This window comes from Bos grunniens, chromosome 7 (genome assembly GCF_055505025.1).
Source record: "Bos grunniens cultivar Pamir isolate PY7600 chromosome 7, Bosgru_T2T1.0, whole genome shotgun sequence".
NCBI classification, from domain to species: domain Eukaryota; kingdom Metazoa; phylum Chordata; class Mammalia; order Artiodactyla; family Bovidae; genus Bos; species Bos grunniens.
Window position 1 is genome coordinate 65,902,635 of NC_141171.1, and position 18,652 is coordinate 65,921,286.

The 18,652-nt window shown below is 49.6% G+C and overlaps 1 protein-coding gene across 4 annotated transcripts in view; it reads left to right on the forward strand.

Moving 5' to 3' along the window:
- LARP1 (La ribonucleoprotein 1, translational regulator) overlaps positions 1 to 18,652 on the forward strand; it is a 91,614-nt gene that overhangs the window by 28,882 nt on the left and 44,080 nt on the right. For 3 of the 4 annotated variants that reach the window (XM_086412583.1, XM_086412589.1, XM_086412584.1), the window contains exon 1: positions 953 to 1,863. The exons of the other annotated variant lie outside the window; for it this stretch is intronic. In XM_086412583.1, coding sequence (XP_086268709.1) covers positions 1,425 to 1,863 — 439 coding nt within the window. In that variant the 5' untranslated portion in view covers positions 953 to 1,424. Of the gene's footprint in view, positions 1 to 952; positions 1,864 to 18,652 lie in introns of those variants that run through there. 4 annotated transcript variants of the gene reach the window in all.

Consider the following 18,652-nt stretch of genomic DNA (forward strand, 5'->3'; position numbering starts at 1 on the left):
TTTTTCCAAGCTTTGTTCCTAGAAACCCCGCACAGTAAATATTTAATTGAATATGCACTAAAATTTGAAACCACTGTCTTCATTTTACAATAGGGAAACTGAGGCTCAACTAATGCAGAGTTGGTAAGGGGCAGGACCAGGGTCAGGATAAAATCTCAGATCTCCAGAGTTCCAATTCGGCGTTGGTTCGTTTCCGCCCCAAGCAATTCTTATAAAAACTAAGTCCATCTGAGGGGGAAAAAAAAAAGACATTTCTCGCCCATAAATACTCGGTTTCAGGGCTTTGCCGGGTTGGGGGCTGTTGGTAATTTCCTGCTCACTTCCTAGATGCCCAATGCCCCCAAGGGTTAAAGACTCGTCTTCTAGGCCAGGTGTCGAACTCAACTCGGGACAGTGACCCGGCCAGGGCTGCCTGGGAGGAGCCGTGCACAGTCCGCGGAGGTGAGGCCGGCTCACCCAAGGTCACCCAGGCGGGGCCTGGAGGGGCCAGGCCTATGGGACGCAAGTGAGGCGACAGCACCCCCACCCCATCATCCTGTAAGCTCAGGGTGATATTAATGACTCCTTCCCTAGATTCTGGAGCACCCAACCTAAAGAGCGCGAGCAGGCCCCGCCGGCCGCGTGGCGCGGTCCCATGTGCTCCACCTGCGGACGCTCTCACGCGCTGGCTCTTTAAGACACTTCCCCCTCTTTATACCACCCGGTCTCTCCTACCGGGCTCGCTGACCGGCCCCCCTTCCGAATTGCATCAGGCACGTGCTCGCCCCCGTCCGGTTTGAGTACCCCTCACCCACCAGCCCAGGAGGTGCGCCGAGGAATTGGAGGCCAGGGGCGGGGCCAGGGGCGGGGCCGCAAGGCCCTGCGCGCGCGCTCCCGCCGCCTTCGCCCGCCCGTCGCCCAGGGCCAGCCCCGGCGGGCGCGCCCCCGTCGCGCCGTCCCCTCCCCTTGCCCGCTGCGTCGCGAGGCGCGCGCCCGCCCGCCGCCTGCCGCGGATCGCGTGGTCAGCTCGGCTCGCCGCGCCTCTCCCCCGTCCGTCCATATTGCTGCAGCCCCCGTGCCGGGAAGCCCGGGCCACCCCGGGGGCGGGGGGGAGGGAGGGACGGGACGAGAAGCCTGCCAGGCTCGGGGTGGGGGCTCCTTGCGAGGAACGGGCGGGGGGGGACGCGCGCCGAGGAGGCCTGGACCGCAGAGTGGGGGGCCTTCCTCCCCCCCACCCCCCCCGCCCCGCCAGCGGGCCTTGGATCTACGGCGGCTGCATCCGACCGGGAGGGGGGGCCGCGCCTAGCGTGAACCCCGACCCTTCTCCGCCCGGACTGGGGCCCAGCGCCCCGGAGGAAGGCGTCGCGGGCTCTCTGAGAGCCAAGTTCGAGGCGGGGGAGGCAGCCTCGGGCGCGCCCGGCTTCTCCGGGGGGGCGGGCGCGCAGATGGCCACTCAGGTGGAGCCGCTACTGCCGGGGGGCGCCCCGCTCTTGCAGGCCGAAGATCACGGGGGTCTGGTGAGGAAGAAGCCGCTGCCGCCGCCCGAGGGCAAGGGAGAGCCCGGGGCGAACGACGTCGGAGGCGGAGAGCCGGACGGCGGCACCCGAAGACCTCGGCCGCCCTGCGCCAAGCAGCACAGGGAAGGCACCGGGCAGCTGGAGCGCGAGAGCCCGCGGCCGCCGCAGCCGCCCGGCGCCGAGGGCCTGGCCGTCAGCGACGGGGAGGAGGGCGGCGGCGGCGAGCCGGGCGCTGGCGGAGGAGCTGCTGGAGTCGCGGGCGCCGGGCGCCGAGACTTCGTGGAGGCCCCTCCGCCCAAGGTGAACCCGTGGACTAAGAACGCGCTGCCGCCGGTCCTGGCCACCGTGAACGGACAGTCTCCTCCAGGTGGGTTTCTGTTTGGTATTCCGGGACCGGGGGCCTCTTCCGGGGACATAGGCGTCCCCTCCCCCAGCGGCCTCCAGGGCCCGGGGGTCCGCCACTGGTCGTAGTGACTCGGGGTTTTTGTTTTTTTTTTTTCCATTATCTCTTGGCTAATTCAGGTCGCCGTGCCCTGCCCCCCTCCCCCCAGCACACTCGGGAACCTGCCCCTGCCGGAGGGCCCGGCCTCCGGGAGGCTACGGCCACCGCCTGGGCCGCAGCGGTTAGTGGGCAACGGCGTGGTCCCGGCCTATCTCGCGGGGAGAGGGGTGGGCGCTGGTTTCGGTAAAAGGGCCCTCTCCCCCCCTACCGCGTGTCGGTGTGAGAGACGGTTTCTTGCCTGAACCTTCCTTGGGAAGCCCCCTCCACCCCCCCCCCCCCCCCCCGCCCCGTGTTCGTTTTGGTAGCGTTGCTATCGTCCCCGTGTTGTAAATGTTTAATGAGTATATGTCATAGGCAGCAAAACGCCCGGCGATGAGTGCATACCGACCACACGGATTCGGGATTTAAAAGTTAACAAGTTTGTTCTCGAGTAGATGGTGTTAGGCGGTAGAATGGCCTTGGGCGACGGCTCGAGGGGTCGGTTACGGGGAGAATGGGGTGAAGAGGAAACCCAACGTGTCATTGAATTCGGTGCTTTCCCTCGCCTGATCCCGGGGACCTTCCGCCTTGAGAGGGAGCCGGATGGCGAGTGTGCGGGGCGTCCAGTGAGGGGAAATGTGAGGCTAGTAAGGGGGCTTGCAGCGACGCGAGGGGCGTGTGGCGGCGGGGGAGGGAGTGGCCGGGCCAGGCCGGACGGGCGGGTGACAGTTGGGCGCCATGCGCCGCGCCGCCGGCCCGCGGGCTGCTCGCGGCCGCTCGGCCTGGGCGTTCGGCGGTCGTCGCGGCGCTCGGGGCGGAAGGCGGGTGCGGGCGGCGCGGCCGGGAGTGTGCGTGTGCGCGGGTGTGAGTGCGCGTCCCCCCTTCCCGGCATTCCTCCGCAGCCGGGACAACGTGGTGCCTCCCCGCGCGGCTGGCGGCATGTGACCGCCGAGCGGCGCGCCCTCCCTCTCACTCCTCGACTTCTTTGGGTCCTTTCGGACCCGGCCCCTCGGGGGAGGTGGGTGTGCGGGAAGTCCCCGCGGAGCCTTGTTAGCGGGGGAAGGAGGGTAAGGAATATGGAGTCTTCGCTGGGCCTTCCTTTGCCGAAAATAGATCGTCGCCTTTGGTGGGGGGCGCGCCCGCCCTGCTCCCTTTGCCGGGCCGTAGAGACACCATGGGGCTGGATTCTTGGGTTCAGGATCTTTTTGCAGTGAGCCGGTATTAAAACCCAATTGGAGCTACTACGATGGCCTGTGGCCATAGCCCTACGGCTTTTTCAGAACTCCTCCCCTTCTGCTTGAGACTGACTGGTTTAAACCATCAAAATGGGGAAAGTTGAAAGGGCAGCTTAATGCTTTCACATTCAAGGGAATAGAATCCCTCGTAGTCCCAGGGAAACCAGAACACCGAATTCTGAAAATGGCATGTTGTAATTTTTATTTCTTTTTAAGATTGCTTCATTTGGGGGAGGGGACCTTTGGCGTTTACTAATAGTACCTCAAACCGTGTTCTCTTCCTTTTGCCCTCCTCCCCTTCCCCCCCTTTTCCTTCCAGAACCCTCTTATGCAAAGGGCAGTGCTGAAATCTCCATTTTCTTGCAAATCTCTCCTGATCCACCCACGGAGGGAGGAAAAGCAATTTGAAGATACTCTTTGGTCCTTCCCCCCTCTTTAAACTCAGAGGGGTATAATCATCCGCAGGAGAGAGCACTCCTCAGAAGTTTAAATGGGGCTACTCACTCTGGCTGCTGCTGCTCTGCTAATGGTGAACCTGCCTTGTGGGTTTTAAATCAGCCATGACATCAGGTGGTGTTGGATGCCTGAGCTGGCATTTTGTGCAAGTCTAGGGGCCCTTGGTAGGGTGCGTCACCGGGGTTATTGATCGTGGGAAGAAGACAGCTTGGCTGGCATCTCTCCTTTACCTCTGAGTAGAAAAGCCAACTTGCTTTAAGTGCCCAAAGCAAAATTCTAAGTCCGGTAGACTTACTCTGTTCTTGTTAGGCAAGAAAGTGTCTTGTCTGCTCATTAGTTTTGAACCTTGAGAATAGTCGTCGACAGACAAACTCTGAATTAATGCAGTAGCTTCTCCGTTTAAGCCTGTTGTTAGGCCTTGAATGCTTTTTGAAGGAGAATTTTGTGGTCAGGGTAGATAGTGGCCCTTTCTTTGAAATTTACATGGATCACTAGCCCTTTTCCAGCCCTGATTTTATTTGGATAAGTTTAAATGTGACACCAGTGGAGTGGCAGTGTGGTCTTGGGAAATTTTGTGTTCTGTGATGCATATGTTTTTGGTGCCTCCTAAGTAAGCCAAAAGCTTTCCAAAGCTTGCTGCAAACGCCTATTTTTAGCTTCCCTTTTGGCTCAGATGCTAGTATTTTAGTTCTTTAAGAGACACACGCAGTAACTAGTAATAAAAATGTTTTGTGATATCCCCCCTTTCTTGCGGGGTTCTCTGTTCTGGTTTAAGTGTCTGTCTTAGTGGTTTTAAGTTTTGGAATTTGCATTTTGGCTTTTTGTATTTCTCTCCCCTAGAATGTTTTGAAAACATTAAAATTTCTTTTCCTTATCCTAGCCACAACTTTTTAAGTATGAGAGAGGCAGGATGTCTCATTTACAAGAAGAAATGAGGGACTTCCGTGATGGTTAAGACTCCCCGCTCTCAGTGGAGGGGGCCCAGGTTCAATCCCTGGTCAGGGAACTAGATCCCATGTGCTGCAGCGAAGGTCCTGTGTGCGGCAACTAAGACCTAGCGCAGCCAATTTTTTTTTTTTTTTAATGAAGAAGATAGCAAAGGTTCTGATGTCAAAACTGCTTGGGTTCGAATGCCAGCTGCTTAGCTGTGCTTCATTGGACAAGATAATTTAACCATTCTGTGCCTCAGCCTCCTTATTATATTCTAGAAATAAAATTATTTATCTGCCTCAAGGGAGCATTGTGAGCATTCACTGTGATGGTACGTGTCAAGTATTTAGTCTGGTGCCTGGCATGTGTTTGCTGTTACACTGTGTCTGGGAGACTGAAACTTTGGGATTTCCTGGGACTTGTTCTGGGTCTCCGTTTTCTCCACCTGTAAAATTGAGGGGGTTGGAGAATGGTGTATTGTCCTTTTCTGGTATTTTATCAGTACTCCCTGAAATATATGGGATCTGTCTCCTTAAAAGTAGACCTTTGCTTCTCCACAGACGTGAAGGACATAGTATGGATAATCTTAAAGGTTGATGATTCAAACAATTGCCTACTTTTACTTTGGAATGTGTTACAACGAATGTTTTTAAAATAAGTTTTAATTTATCTGCCTTTCGTAAAAATTAGCTTTTGGCAGAGTGTACATGTGCTCTTTAGGGCTGTGGGCAAAGGCGAGTCTAACTGAACTAAACATTTGCTGTGTTAAAAGCTTTTTAAAAATCGCTGTGACTGGTATACATGTAGTAGGTAGAGACTTGAGAGTGCATTATCCCCACAAACTTCCAGCACCCCTAGCAGGGAATAAGTGGGTGGATTGTGTGACACTTCTAACTGTGTGTGATAAGAAAACGAACCATTGCTGTGATCTTTTTCTTTTCTCTTTAAAGGAGAGTTGGGGTCAGGCTCTGAGACTTGCATGTTTATATTCTGGGTATCATTTTTTTTTTTTTCTTCCCTGTGTCCCTTTGAAGTACAGCTAACTGGTGGCATGAAATAAAAAAGGATTATAATCCCAGCTAACCCCAGGAATCTTGTGCCACACTGAACTGGCCCCAAATAAACCTCCACTCCCAGTCTCCATTTCCTTCCTGTGTTTGGGCCCTTTCCCATCTTCTTGACCCACCAGTCCCACAACTGGCGTACTAGGTGGGGCATTGACGGGGATCTAGGGTATCAGTCAGTCTTGACTGCATGAAGACCTCATGGTGTCAGAGCTACTTCAGACCCTGGCTCCTTCCTTCCCCACCACTAGAAGTGGACTGGATGGAATTAAACAGTCTGTAATTTTGAATCCCAACTTTGTTCCTAACTTCCTGTGCAGTCTTGGGTAAATAACTCAGCCTCTCTAAGCCATTGTTCCTTCATCCTCAAAATGGAAATAGTAATAGTAACTGATTCATAAATATTTAGTGTGATATTTAGCTTAATGTCAAGTATAGAGCATCTAATAAGTGCTAGCTGTAATAAATCATCACCATTATTAGGGGTGTTCATTTTGCATGTAATTCTGCTTGTGTCCAACTTTGTGGGCATTAGCAACCCCCAAACTCTCTCTGAGCCGGTGTTTCTTCATTTGTAAAATAAGAGAATTGGAATAGGTCTAAATGTCTTTAGTGTTTTTAGTATCAAAAGCACTTTTTCTCTGATAAACCCCTTCCTCACAAAAGAAACCAAAGTAGAGCTTTTTGATTTGTTTTTAATTGAGATATACTTGGTTTATAATATTTATGTAATTTTCAGGTATATAGCAGTGATTCACAATTTTTACAAAGCAGAGCTTTTTATATGTGTATGTTTATATCTGCCATTGTGGTTAAGAATTTCAGTTTTGAATCCAAGTTCTGTGAAGGCTGGAGAGGCACTTTTCTGGCTTTGGGAACCTAAGCCAGTTGCTTGGAGGTGTATATCAGAGCAGCCTGTGTAACAGCCAGGCATTAGGTGCCTTACAGTGAATGTGATAACAGAAAGTACACAGTGCTGTCTGTAAAAATTGTGTCTGCCAAATAAAAATTGAACCCACATCTAACAGAATCATAGATCTGTGGGGATAGAAGAATACATTGATGGGCCATGAGGTAGCCGTTATTCAGTTTTTGAATGTGAGAAACTACAGGACAGATTATTTTGTTAGTAAATAAGTGGCGTTAAAAAAATAGAGCAAGGACTTCCCTGGTGGCGCGGTGGATAAGACTCCCATCTGCCAATGCAGGGGACACGGGTTCAATCACTGGTCCAGGAAGAGTCCACTACCATGGAGCAGCTGAGCCCGTGTGCTCCAACTACTGAAGCCTGCGCGCCATAGAGCCTGGGCTCTGCAGCGAGAGACGCCTGCGCACCGCAGCTAGGGAGTAGCCACTGCTCGCCGAGACGAGAGAAAGGCCACTTGGAGCAACGGAGACGTAGCACAGCATAAATAAATAAATGAATAAAAGGAAACTAGTGAATGTAACAGAAATGGACTCAGAACAAACTAGTGGTTACCAGAGGGGAGAGGGGAGGAGAGAAGGGCACCGTGGAGATAGGGGATTAAGAGGTACACAGTTAAGAGATACAAACTATTATGTACAAAATAAGCTACAAGGATGTGTTGTACAAACACGGGGTATAGCCAATATTTTATAATAACCATAATGGAGTTGTTTAGTTTATTGGAGAAGGAAATGGCAACCCCTCCAGTATTCTTGCCTGGAGAATCCCAGGGACAGAGGAGCCTAGTGGGCTGCCGTCTCTGGGGTCGCACAGCAGCAGCAGTTGCTAAGTAGTGTATGACTCTGTGTGACCTCGTGGAGTCCACGAGACTCCTTCTGGCCATAGAGTTTCCCAGGCAAGAATACTAGAGTGGGTTGCCATTTCCTTCTCCAGGGATTGTCCTGAACCAGGGACCAAACCCATGTCTCCTGCATTGGGAAGTGGGTTCTTTACCACTGAGCCACAGGGAAGCCATAAATGGAGTATAACTTCTAAAAATCATGACTCACTATATTCTTCACCTACAACTTATATATATTATTGTACATCAGCTTCAATTAAAAAGTAAATAAGCATTTTTAAAAGAGGGAACTGTTATGGATGAAGAGTTGAGACATCAAGTCAAATGCCTTGTGTGGATCATATTTGAATCCTGATTCAAACAGGTTATATAAGAAGAAATTTTGAAAGTGTAGATATTAGGAAATTATTTGTCAAGTGTAATAAGGGCATTATGATTATTTTTATTTGTTTTAAACTCCATAGCTGGTTATATTGTACACCTTTTGGTGAAGAACTGTTATGTTAGCCTTTATAAAGGCGGGCTTAAAGCTCTTTTCCTATAGTTCAGACCACTTTCTGCTCTCGTAAAGAAAGCATACAATCGAGACACCCTTTGAAGGGGAGAAGGGAAGGAGGCCTTCCCCAGAAACCTGTCCCTTGTTCTGGGCAGGGTGTTTGAGTTTTAAACTCACTGGGAGATAACATCTGCTGGGGAGGGAGAGATGCTTTGGAGGTGGTGTGGGGCCCTGGGCAGGTAGGGGGTGGTCTCTTTAGTTCTGAACTCTGAACCTCCCTGGGGGGTGGAATCTCTTGGCTGACCCACTGCCTCTGTGCAGTGGGACCTAGGTTAGAGTAAGCATTTTAGAGCTGTTACTCGGCACTCTTTCCCTCCCAAAGGAAGGGAGATGAGGTGAAGCAGTGGACTCGAAACCACAAAAACCTCTTTAACATGGAGGGCTTGGCAGATGGGACTGCCCCTGTTTGCAAAATCCAAGACAACCTCAAAGCGGGTAATTAGGGTGTTGGGGCCTCCAGAGGGCTCCCAAACCTTCCTGGCTGGTCCAGAGTGATCTAAGGGAGTAGCCAGGAGAGGACAGCCTTACTTGCTGCTAAGTCACTTCAGTTGTGTCCGACTCTGTGTGATCCCATAGATGGCAGCCCACCAGGCTCCCCCGTCCCTGGGATTCTCCAGGCAAGAACACTGGAGTGGGTTGCCATTTCCTTCTCCAGTGCATGAAAGTGAAAAGTGAAAGTGAAGTCGCTCAGTTGTGTCCGACCCTCAGCGACCCCATGGACTGCAGCCTTCCGGGCTCCTCCATCCATGGGATTCTCCAGGCAAGAGTACTGGAGTGGGGTGCCATTGCCTTCTCCGGCCTTACTTGCTAGAGGTTCATAAAAGAAAATAAATTTTGATACCTGGCTAATAGAAGGACGGGAAACAGGGTGAAGGGGCAAAGGGGTAGGTGATGGGATTTCAGTCAGAACGTGCTATTTCTCTTGTTCACAGAACAGGACTAACCCCTATGCTGAGGTGGTTCCAAGGATCAAATTGATACCTCGTTATGGGGTAGCCCAGTTCACGACTTGAAATGTCCCACACAGATGTAAGTGGTTTAGATTCCAGAAGATGCATTCCAAAGCCAGGTTCAATTGATCCTTGAATAATATGGGTTTATGCTGCATGGATCCACTTATGTAGATTTTTTTCGGTAGATACTCTAGTCCTACGGTCTCTGCTGTCCGCAGAACCGCAGATGAGAGCAGCAGCAGATACCTGGCACAGCCTATAAACTTATAAGTGGATTTTTCACTGAGCTAGAGGTTGGTGCCCTAACCCCTGAGTTGTTTGGGGATCGACTGTATATGTGTCAATAGTTTGTGGTAATTACCCATTCTGAGGGGTTATCCATGCCTTTGCTAAGTGAAGATTGATAATTTGGAGGTAGCCTAGGGTGTCTCCGGAGAAGGCAATGGCACCCCACTCCAGTACTCTTGCCTGGAAAATCCTGTGGATGGAGGAGCCTGATGGGCTGCAGTCCATGGGGTCACGACTGAGTGACGTCACTTTCACTTTTCACTTTCATGCACTGGAGAAGGAAATGGCAACCCACTCCAGTGTTCTTGCCTGGAGAATACCAGGGACGGGGCAGCCTGGTGGGCTGCCATCTATGGGGTTGCACAGAGTCGGACACTGAAGTGAGTTAGCAGCAGCAGGGTGTCTTCATGAGGGATTTTCCCAGAATCAGAGGGACAGTCTTGATGGGATCTTTTCTTCTGGCTGTATCTTTGGACTGACAAAGTCTTAGGTGTGAAAAGTAAGGAATGTGGGCTTTTATGATGAACTTTGTAAAGCTGTCCACATAAATCTGACATACAGTGAGAAACTTCACCCACTTTAGTTTGAGGTGTTACTGGTAAACCCAGTTGGAGCCTCTGTCTGAGGCCTGGTGTTCAGGGAACTTGGTATAACCCTCCATCTTTGATGTGGTAACCACCTTCCCCTCTGGACATACATTCCAGCAACTCCAGATAGCCTTCTCTTTTCCTTGCCTTTAAATGAAGTTCCAAGCGTTTCAGAGGAACTGAATTCAGTCCCATAGTCGCCGGGAGCCATCTCGATACATGGTCCACCTGAACCCTGTATGGTTTTAGTCTCGCTTTGACATACACTAGCTTATTGAAACTCTTGATAACCCCAAGATAAGTAATAGTGATATTGCAGTTATCGTTCGTAATCTTCTCAGCAGACACTCTTTTTTAACCCTGCTTCACAGATGAGGAAAGTGAGCCTCAGGAGAGGTTAATAAGCAACTGTCCTCATTGCTCAGACTGAAAACCTGGGGGTCATTCTTAGCACCTCTTTCTCTGTTGCCTTATATCTCGTTTACCAGGACATCCTTTTGGCTTCTAAAAACTGTGACCAAAAGTAAACAGGTAACTGAAGTGGGGCTAAAAAGACCGCCTGCTGAGCAGATTACAGAGGATAATTGCAATATCAGTATTACTTACTTTGGGGTTATCAGGAGTTTCAGTGAGCTAGTGTATGTGGAGAGGAGACCAGAACAGGTCAACTGTGACCAAAGGTGAACATTTTTACCACCTCCTCGGCTGCCAGCCTGGTCCATGTACCACTGCTTCTCACCTGGAAGGTTGCAGAGCCTCTACCTGGTGTCGTGTCACTCCTGCTTTAAGTCCTCTCACGGCTTCTATGCTATGCTATGCTAAGTCACTTCGCTCGTGTCCGACTCTGTGTGACCCCATAGACGGTAGCGTACCAGGCTCCCCCGTCCCTGGGATTCTCCAGGCAAGAATACTGGAGTGGGTTGCCATTTCCTTCTCCAATGCATGAAAGTGAAAAGTGAAAGTGAAGTCGCTCAGTTGTGCCCGACTCTTAGCGACCCCATGGACTTCAGCCCACCAGGCTCCTCCGTCCATGGGATTTTCCAGGCAAGAGTACTGGAGTGGGGTGCCATTGCCTTCTCCACACGGCTTCTATAGTGGAGTGAAAATTCAGAGTCCTTAGAGTGTCTTAAGCTGACTCCCCAGACTTCCCCTTGCCCCGACCCTGAGCTCTGACTGCATCTTTCACCACTTTCCCCCTCCAACGACGTGACTCTTTGCTTTTCCTGGAGCATGTTGTGCTTCAGGGCTTGTATTCTTCAGTGCTGTTCCCCCAGATAGCCACGTGCACCACGCCCTCAGTTTCTTCCGGTTCCTGTTCCATTCCCTGGGATGGAGAGGCCTGCCCCTACCACCCTGTATTAACTGGCAAACTGCGTGCACCTTATGCTGTATCTCATCCCTCTTACCCTGCTTCAGTTTTCTTTTTAGTTTTTATCACTGTTGGATAAGGGTCTTTGGTATTTGACCACTGCTTTATTTCCAGCACCTAAACATGCCTGGCACAGAGTAGGCAGCTCAGTGAAGGTTTAATTAGTGAATGAATGGATGAATCTCATACTTTTAGCAGCGTCATTCATATTTTGAGTCTGGTGCAGAGGATACCATAGTGAATAATAAAAAGTTGTGTTGACAGCGCACACATTCTCGATGCAGTATGGAAGATGCTGTGTGAGACTGTGGGATTCTTTGGGAGTGCAGCAGGGGGCACCCAGTTCAGTCCAGGTCAGAGTAATTGTTCTGGAGGAGGCAGTGGCTAAACTGAAATGGGAAGGACAGGTAAGAGTTATCTGAGAAAAGACCTGAAAAAAGGACTCATTCTTGGTTGAGGAAAGGCCGAGAGGTTCAGGGAACTGAGTAGCTCCTCGTGGCTGTGGTATAAATTCCGATTTTAACTGGAGGGCAGTGGAGAGCTTTAGAAGATTTTAAGTGAGAGTCAGGTTTTTGTTTTTGAAAGTTTGCTTTGGCCACACGGGAGAACCTCTTAGGTTAAGAATAGATGATTTGGGGTTTCCTGTCTTATCCTGTGGGGCAAGGTTCCCAGATTAGAAGGGAGCAGACTTCTGAGACATTCCTGAAGTATAGGTGTAGGACAGATACCGGTTGTCATCCTTCAAGGATAGGGAGCAACTCCAGCGTATGGGATTTCTCTGACCTTTCAGAAGGCCAGCGTAGTTGGAATGCAGTAGCTGGTGACTGGCCTAGGCTGAGTCCACGCTTGAGCCAGGAGCCCTATCTTGCTTGCACTGCTGCAGCTGTTTAGGCGGGAAGAGGAGGCAGTGGCCCTGAAGTAGTGGCAGAGGGACAGGCTTCCATACAGGAGTCCCCACCTCCACCTGGGAAAATACCTATGTAGGGGACTTCCTAGGGCCGCAGTTGGACTGTCTGCCTCCAGCCTCTGTGCAGCTTGGCTTGGTGGGCTTTGCCACACATAGCTCCGGGCACAAGGTTTTCTTCCCATCAGAGCCACCTCCTTTCAGCTGAATTCGAGCCATTTTTACACCTGAGCTAACAGTGGGTTTGCATCTGCCCATAGGCAGTCTGAGTTTCTGAGAACAGTGGGCTTTTGAGAGCCAGGCTTACCCTGACTTGTGGCCAGTTATCAACTCTGTTCCTAATGCTCTGCACAAATGGGCTTAGATGTCCTTATCTCCCTTTCAGAGGAGGAGTATTTACAGCTGGAAGGGACCCCGGAGGTCCTTGAATCTAACTAAACCATTCGTTTACAGGTTAGGTACTTCCGGCCCAGAAAGGAAATAGAGTTGCTCAAGGTCACAGTCAGTTCAGAGTACGGCTGAGACTTGAACCCATGTCTCTTTGCTCCTATTCCGGTTTTGTTTTCACTCCTCTGGAGGCAGAAGTAGAGCGCTGACTTTGTAGTTATCCAGTTTGAGTTAAGCCCAATCACCTACAGAGTGAGTGCCCTCAGATAGGTCGGTAACTTCTGGCTTCAGCAAATGGAGTTATAACTGGAGTACCTGTGTCCTAGGATCACAGAGTGTGCACCAGGTGAAGGCGAGTGCTCAGCTGAAGCCTGGCAAATAACAAGTGATGACCGCTCTAAGAGTGTCATCTTTTGAGGTCTTGCATTTGACCCAGGTCTTCAATTTGCTAACAGAGGTCAAATGCTAAATCTTCTGTCTTCCTGGGTCCTCTCTCCCCCTCATCCCTGTTGCTTGTCCTGGGGATACACAGGAAGGCAGCCCATATCGCTTAGAGCCAGCCCTTCCTACCTGCCCTAGGCTGGTACACAACTTCATAGTGGAGGGGCATTTAAGGAGTCCCTGGGGGCTATAATCCTGCCGTGAGAAGCCCACGTTGTGGCACTTGGGAGTGCCCTAGTGGTAGAGTGTTGGTGAGAGGACAGCTCAGGTGCTTTGCAGTGAAACCCTCCCGCTCCATCTTTGGTATCTTTCTGCAGCTTTGGATTTGTTTGAGGGAGTGGAGGTCTCTTTGCTTTTCCTGTTCTTTATATATCTTTACAGTGATAGTGGCTCAGATGGTAAAGCGTCTGTCTACAATGCAGGAGACCCGGGTTCAATCCCTGGGTCGGGAAGATCTGCTGGAGAAGGAAATGGCAATCCACTCCAGTACTATTGCCTGGAAAATCCCATGGACAGAGGAGCCTCGTAGGCTACAGTCCATGGGGTCGCAAAGAGTCGAACACAACTGAGCGACTTCACTTACTTACTTACTTACAGTGATATGAGGAAGAGAGGCCAATTATGTGGGTGGAATAACCTAGTTTGGGTTTTGTCCACAGTGGAGCTGAGTGTAGGGGGCGGAGTTTGGCCCTGGTGAGAACCCCTTTGGCCATGGTGAGAGCCCTCTGGATGCTACTTCTGGGGAGTGGGAGCGAGACAGGAAATTAGGAACACACGGAGGCGGCTGCTCACTGTGATGCATGCCCCTTACTGTGAATAGGGGATGGTTGAGAGACTAGGATAATTTTTCCCAGACCATCAAAGCTTGGGGTGGGTGGCAGTGCGGTTGTTCTAAAGTACAGCATTTGAACAGACCTGCTTCAAGTGGCCCTACAGGTAAAGCTCTGATGGCAGGTGGGAGGTGGAGGGTCAGTAGGTTTTGACTCTGGTCAAGGAGTAGCTTTTAGCAGTGCCCTCAATGGATTCAGCTGCTACTGTAGGTCCTGGGTTCCCTGTCATGGTGATAGAACTTAAAGAGTTTGGATGGCAGTTTGCTCTAGGGTTCTGCAGCTGTAAATTGGCAAAGTACTTTTCTAGATTGATTCATTCTGAAAATTTTTGAGCACTTGTTAGGTATCAGGCTCCAGAATTCAGGGGTAAACAAGACACAAAAGCCATGATGGGACTTTTGTCTTGAAAGGTAGAAGTTACACATGTTTATTCACTCTGCTTACCACCTCAGATCCAGTTCAGCCTCCTAACAGAGTTTGATTACCCTTCCATTTAAAAACAATTTAAGCATCTGTGTTTTAAAATCAAGAAAATGTATCTGGAAACCTAGAGATTTTTTGGTTTTTCTTTTGAAACTTAAACTCTGAATATACAAAAAAAAAAAAAAATGAATTGTCTACTTTAAATGAGTCAATAGCATGGAATGTGAATTATATCAATAAAACTGTTACGGAAAAAAATGAGAAGACCTGGCCACACTGAACCTCTGTTCCTTTATGACGCACACATCCAGCGGCAGGATCTAGCTTTGGTCTAGGTCACCTGTGTGAGGTCTGTGGGCTCAGACTCTGTGTATTTTATCATACAAGGGAGAGGGGACAGCAGTCTGTCCAACCCACAAGCTGAGGCATGTGCTTATTGGAGAATCAGAGAGGAGAGGGAAGAGTTCATGGGCAGGAATTGCAGTCCTGGAGGGGGTCTCCTTATCCACCTTTCTGAGGTAGAGTGGATATGATGGGAGACAGGACACTCTGGGCATTTTGGCCTGAGGGCTCAGGGCAGAAAGGGAAAGCTTTCTGAATGCTGAAGAGTGGGCTTGCCAAGGAAACATGGTTATGTTAGGCCCCGTTGAGACTTCACTCCCTTTCCAGCATCTTTGAAATGGGTGTAGCATCCTTGATAACATTCTCCAAGGCCCCTTCTAGCTCAGATACCCTTTGGGTATGAGAGCAGCTAAGGCAGATGTTACTGCCTCAAGCGGAGTGGGGAGGATGCTGGCTAGAGGCCTTGTGCCTGCCTATTCATGATCCTACTCTTCGGGCAGTGAAACTAAAGCTCACAGGAGCACTGAATTCACTCTGGGGCAACTGACACTGAAAAGAAGCTTCTCTGTGGCAGTGGTGGGTGTGAGCCCTGTAGGATAGGGCAGAAGAATTGGGGACCAGCTTTCTAGTCCCAGAGGTTTGACTCATGCGCTGAGGCACCTTGGGCGGCTGACTGAACCTCTTTGGACTTCCTTTCCCTTTTCTGTAAATGAAAGCGGTCAAGCCAAAAGACTTTTCAAGGTCCTTTCCCACAGGATTAAGTTCTGTGTATCAAACTGGAGGTTAGGTCTCTGGTTTGAGAAAGATTTTATCTGATGGGGATTGCTTTCCCCCACATGATAGGACCAACTTTAGAGTGTCATCCCCAAGATCTTGCCCAGGGCTGTGGGATTCTTCTGCTTAGGCATTCATTCTGCCCTAGGCTCTTGGGGAGTTCTGGGCCAAGGGGAGTGCCCCCATCAGTGTGCACACAGTGGTGGCCCATCCTTGGCAGGAATGTTGTTGAGAAGATCCTGACGTCTTGAACCTGGTTAGATGGGGCAGTTGCTAAGACTCCCCTTCTGGCCTTGAGACTGAGCCTAGGCCTGGTGGAGGCCACAGTGCAAGTATCAACCAGTTCAGTGAGACAGTAAACCAGCCCATCTCCAGAGATTGTCTTTTTTTATTTAGTGTGTATGTGTGCGTGTGTGACACAATTAGCAGATATTTTACGGTAAGCAGGTGTGATTTTGAGAATCACATTAGACTGTGATTTCCTCCCGTAGATATTTGGTAAGTTTTTACTCTCGGATTGTATATGTCTTCCTCACATACAGTGCCATTTCACTGTCATATGCCTGTCCATAACCTTTACTCTGGAATTATGTCCTGGCAGATCAGACAAGCATCATATGCCGCTCATTTGCCACAGAGGGTTTCAGATATCCCGTTTTAATTTGTGGCCCACCCTGGGGGCCTCCGGGCTTTCCTCAGAATATGAGCTCCTGCTCCACTTTCACCTGTTGCTCAGCACTGGGGCACTGCTGGCCCCTGAAAAGGGTGAGGGGAGTCCCGGAAAGGACACCTGGGAAGGGAGGCCCCTTCCTGGGGGAAGGGAACACCTGGATGCTGTTCCCCCTTTAATTTGAGGAAGTCAGGGGGGCCTTCCAAGGTGCATGGGCTAGAGGGGTGGATAGGGAAAGAGATTGTCTCTTTTTAAAAGAATTTTAAAGAGGTTTATTTGAGCCCAAATTGACACTGTAGCCTGGAACTATTAACTGTTTTGAGGGGAGGGAGATTTTGGCCACTTGGCATGCAGGATCTTAGTTCCCTGACCAGGGATTGAACCCATGCCTTCTGCAGTGAAAGCACAGAGACCTAACCACTAGACCACCTGGAAAGTCCCCTCAGGAGAGTCTCTTGAGTATTCAGAGTATTCACGCTTATCTAGAGAAGCGCTGGGACTTGAGCCTAACCTTTGTCTGGAAAGAACTAATTTGGCTGCCACCAAAGTGAAAATCACTCATTTAACACATTTATTTCAGGAACCCAAGTGTTAGACCTTGGCACTATTGATGGAAAGAAGACAGAAGAGGCCTGCACTCACAGTTCACATGCTAGTGGAGTGACACCGTAAGCCAGCAGGGTAGTTCTGGTTATCTGTTAATGCCTCACAAATCACCCCAAAGCTTGGTAGCTTAAAAAAACAGCCCTGGAGAGACTTCCCTGGTGGTCCAGTGACTAAGACTCTGCACTCCCATTTTAGGGGACCCAGGTTCAATCCCTGGTCAGGAAACTAGATACCATATGCTGCAACTGAGAGTTTGCATGCTGCAATTTAAGATTCCACATGCTGCAAGGAAAATTGAGAGATCCTGTGTGCTGCAACCGAGACCCAGCGCACCCAAATAAATAAAAAACAAAACAAAAAACAGCCCTGGATCCTGGTGTATGTGTGACTTTGTGTGCCTCCTCCAAGAGTGGAGATTCTGTTTCCCCCAGCCTTGTGGAATTTCTGAGCTCAAACCCTGCTGGCCTTGAAAGCCGGATTCTCTGTGGGCTCCTTCTGTCATTGCTGGACTCCCAGGCTGCGAAACCTGACGTGGGGCTCAGAACTTTTACTCTTGTGACAGAACTTCTGTGGTATAATAATTATCCAGTTTGTGGGTCACCCACCTGGCAGGTATGGGATTTGATTTTATCTCGATCACACCCTTCCTGCCATCTCCTTGTGGCTTTGTCTTTGGATGTAGAATATCTTATTTTGGTTGGTTCTAGCAGTGACATTGTACAGGAGACAGGGATCAAGACCATCCCCATGGAAAAGAAATGCAAAAAAGCAAAATGGCTGTCTGAGGAGGCCTTACAAATAGCTGTGAAAAGAAGAGAAGTGAAAAGCAAAGGTGAAAAGGAAAGATAAAAGCATCTGAATGCAGAGTTCCAAAGAATAGCAAGGAGAGCTAAGAAAGCCTTCCTCAGCGATCAATGCAAGTAAATAGAGGAAAACAACAGAATGGGAAAGACTAGAGATCTCTTCAAGAAAATTAGAGATACCAGGGGAACATTTCATGCAAAGATGGGCTCGATAAAGGATAGAAATGGTATGGACCTAACAGAAACAGAAGATATTAAGAAGAGGTGGCAAGAATACACAGAAGAACTGTACAAAAAAGATCTTCACAACCCAGATAATCATGATGGTGTGATCACTGACCTAGAGCCAACATCCTGGAATGTGAAGTCAAGTGGGCCTTAGGAAGCATCACTAGGAACAAAGCTAGTGGAGGTGATGGAATTCCAGTTGAGCTGTTTCAAATCCTGAAAGATGATGCTGTGAAAGCGCTGCACTCGATATGTCAGCAAATTTGGAAAACTCAGCAGTGGCCACAGGACTGGAAAAGGTCAGTTTTCATTCCAATCCCAAAGAAGGGCAATGCCAAAGAATGCTCAAACTACCGCACAATTGCACTCATCTCCCACGCTAGAAAAGTAATGCTCAAAATTCTCCAAGCCAGGCTTCAGCAATACGTGAACCGTGAACTTGCAGATGTTCAAGCTGGTTTTAGAAAAGGCAGAGGAACCAGAGATCAAATTGCCAACATCCTCTGGATCATCGAAAAAGCAAGAGAGTTCCAGAAAAACATCGATTTCTGCTTTATTGACTATGCCAAAGCCTTTGACTGTGTGGATCACAATAAACTGTGGAAAATTCTTCAAGAGATGGGAATACCAGACCACTTGACCTGCCTCTTGAGAAACCTATATGCAGGTCAGGCAGCAACAGTTAGAACTGGACATGGAACAACAGACTGGTTCCAAATAGGAAAAGGAGTACATCAAGGCTGCATATTGTCACCCCGCTTATTTAACTTATATGCAGAGTACATCATGAGAAATGCTTGGCTGGATGAAGCACAAGCTGGAATCAAGATTGCCGGGAGAAATATCAATAACCTGAGATATGCAGATGACACCACCCTTATGGCAGAAAGTGAAGAGGAACTAAAAGCCTCTTGATGAAAGTGAAAGTGGAGAGTGAAAAAGTTGGCTTAAAGCTCAACATTCAGAAAACGAAGATCATGGCATCCGGTCCCATCACTTCATGGGAAATAGATGGGGAAACAGTGTCAGACTTTATTTTTTGGGGCTCCAAAATCACTGC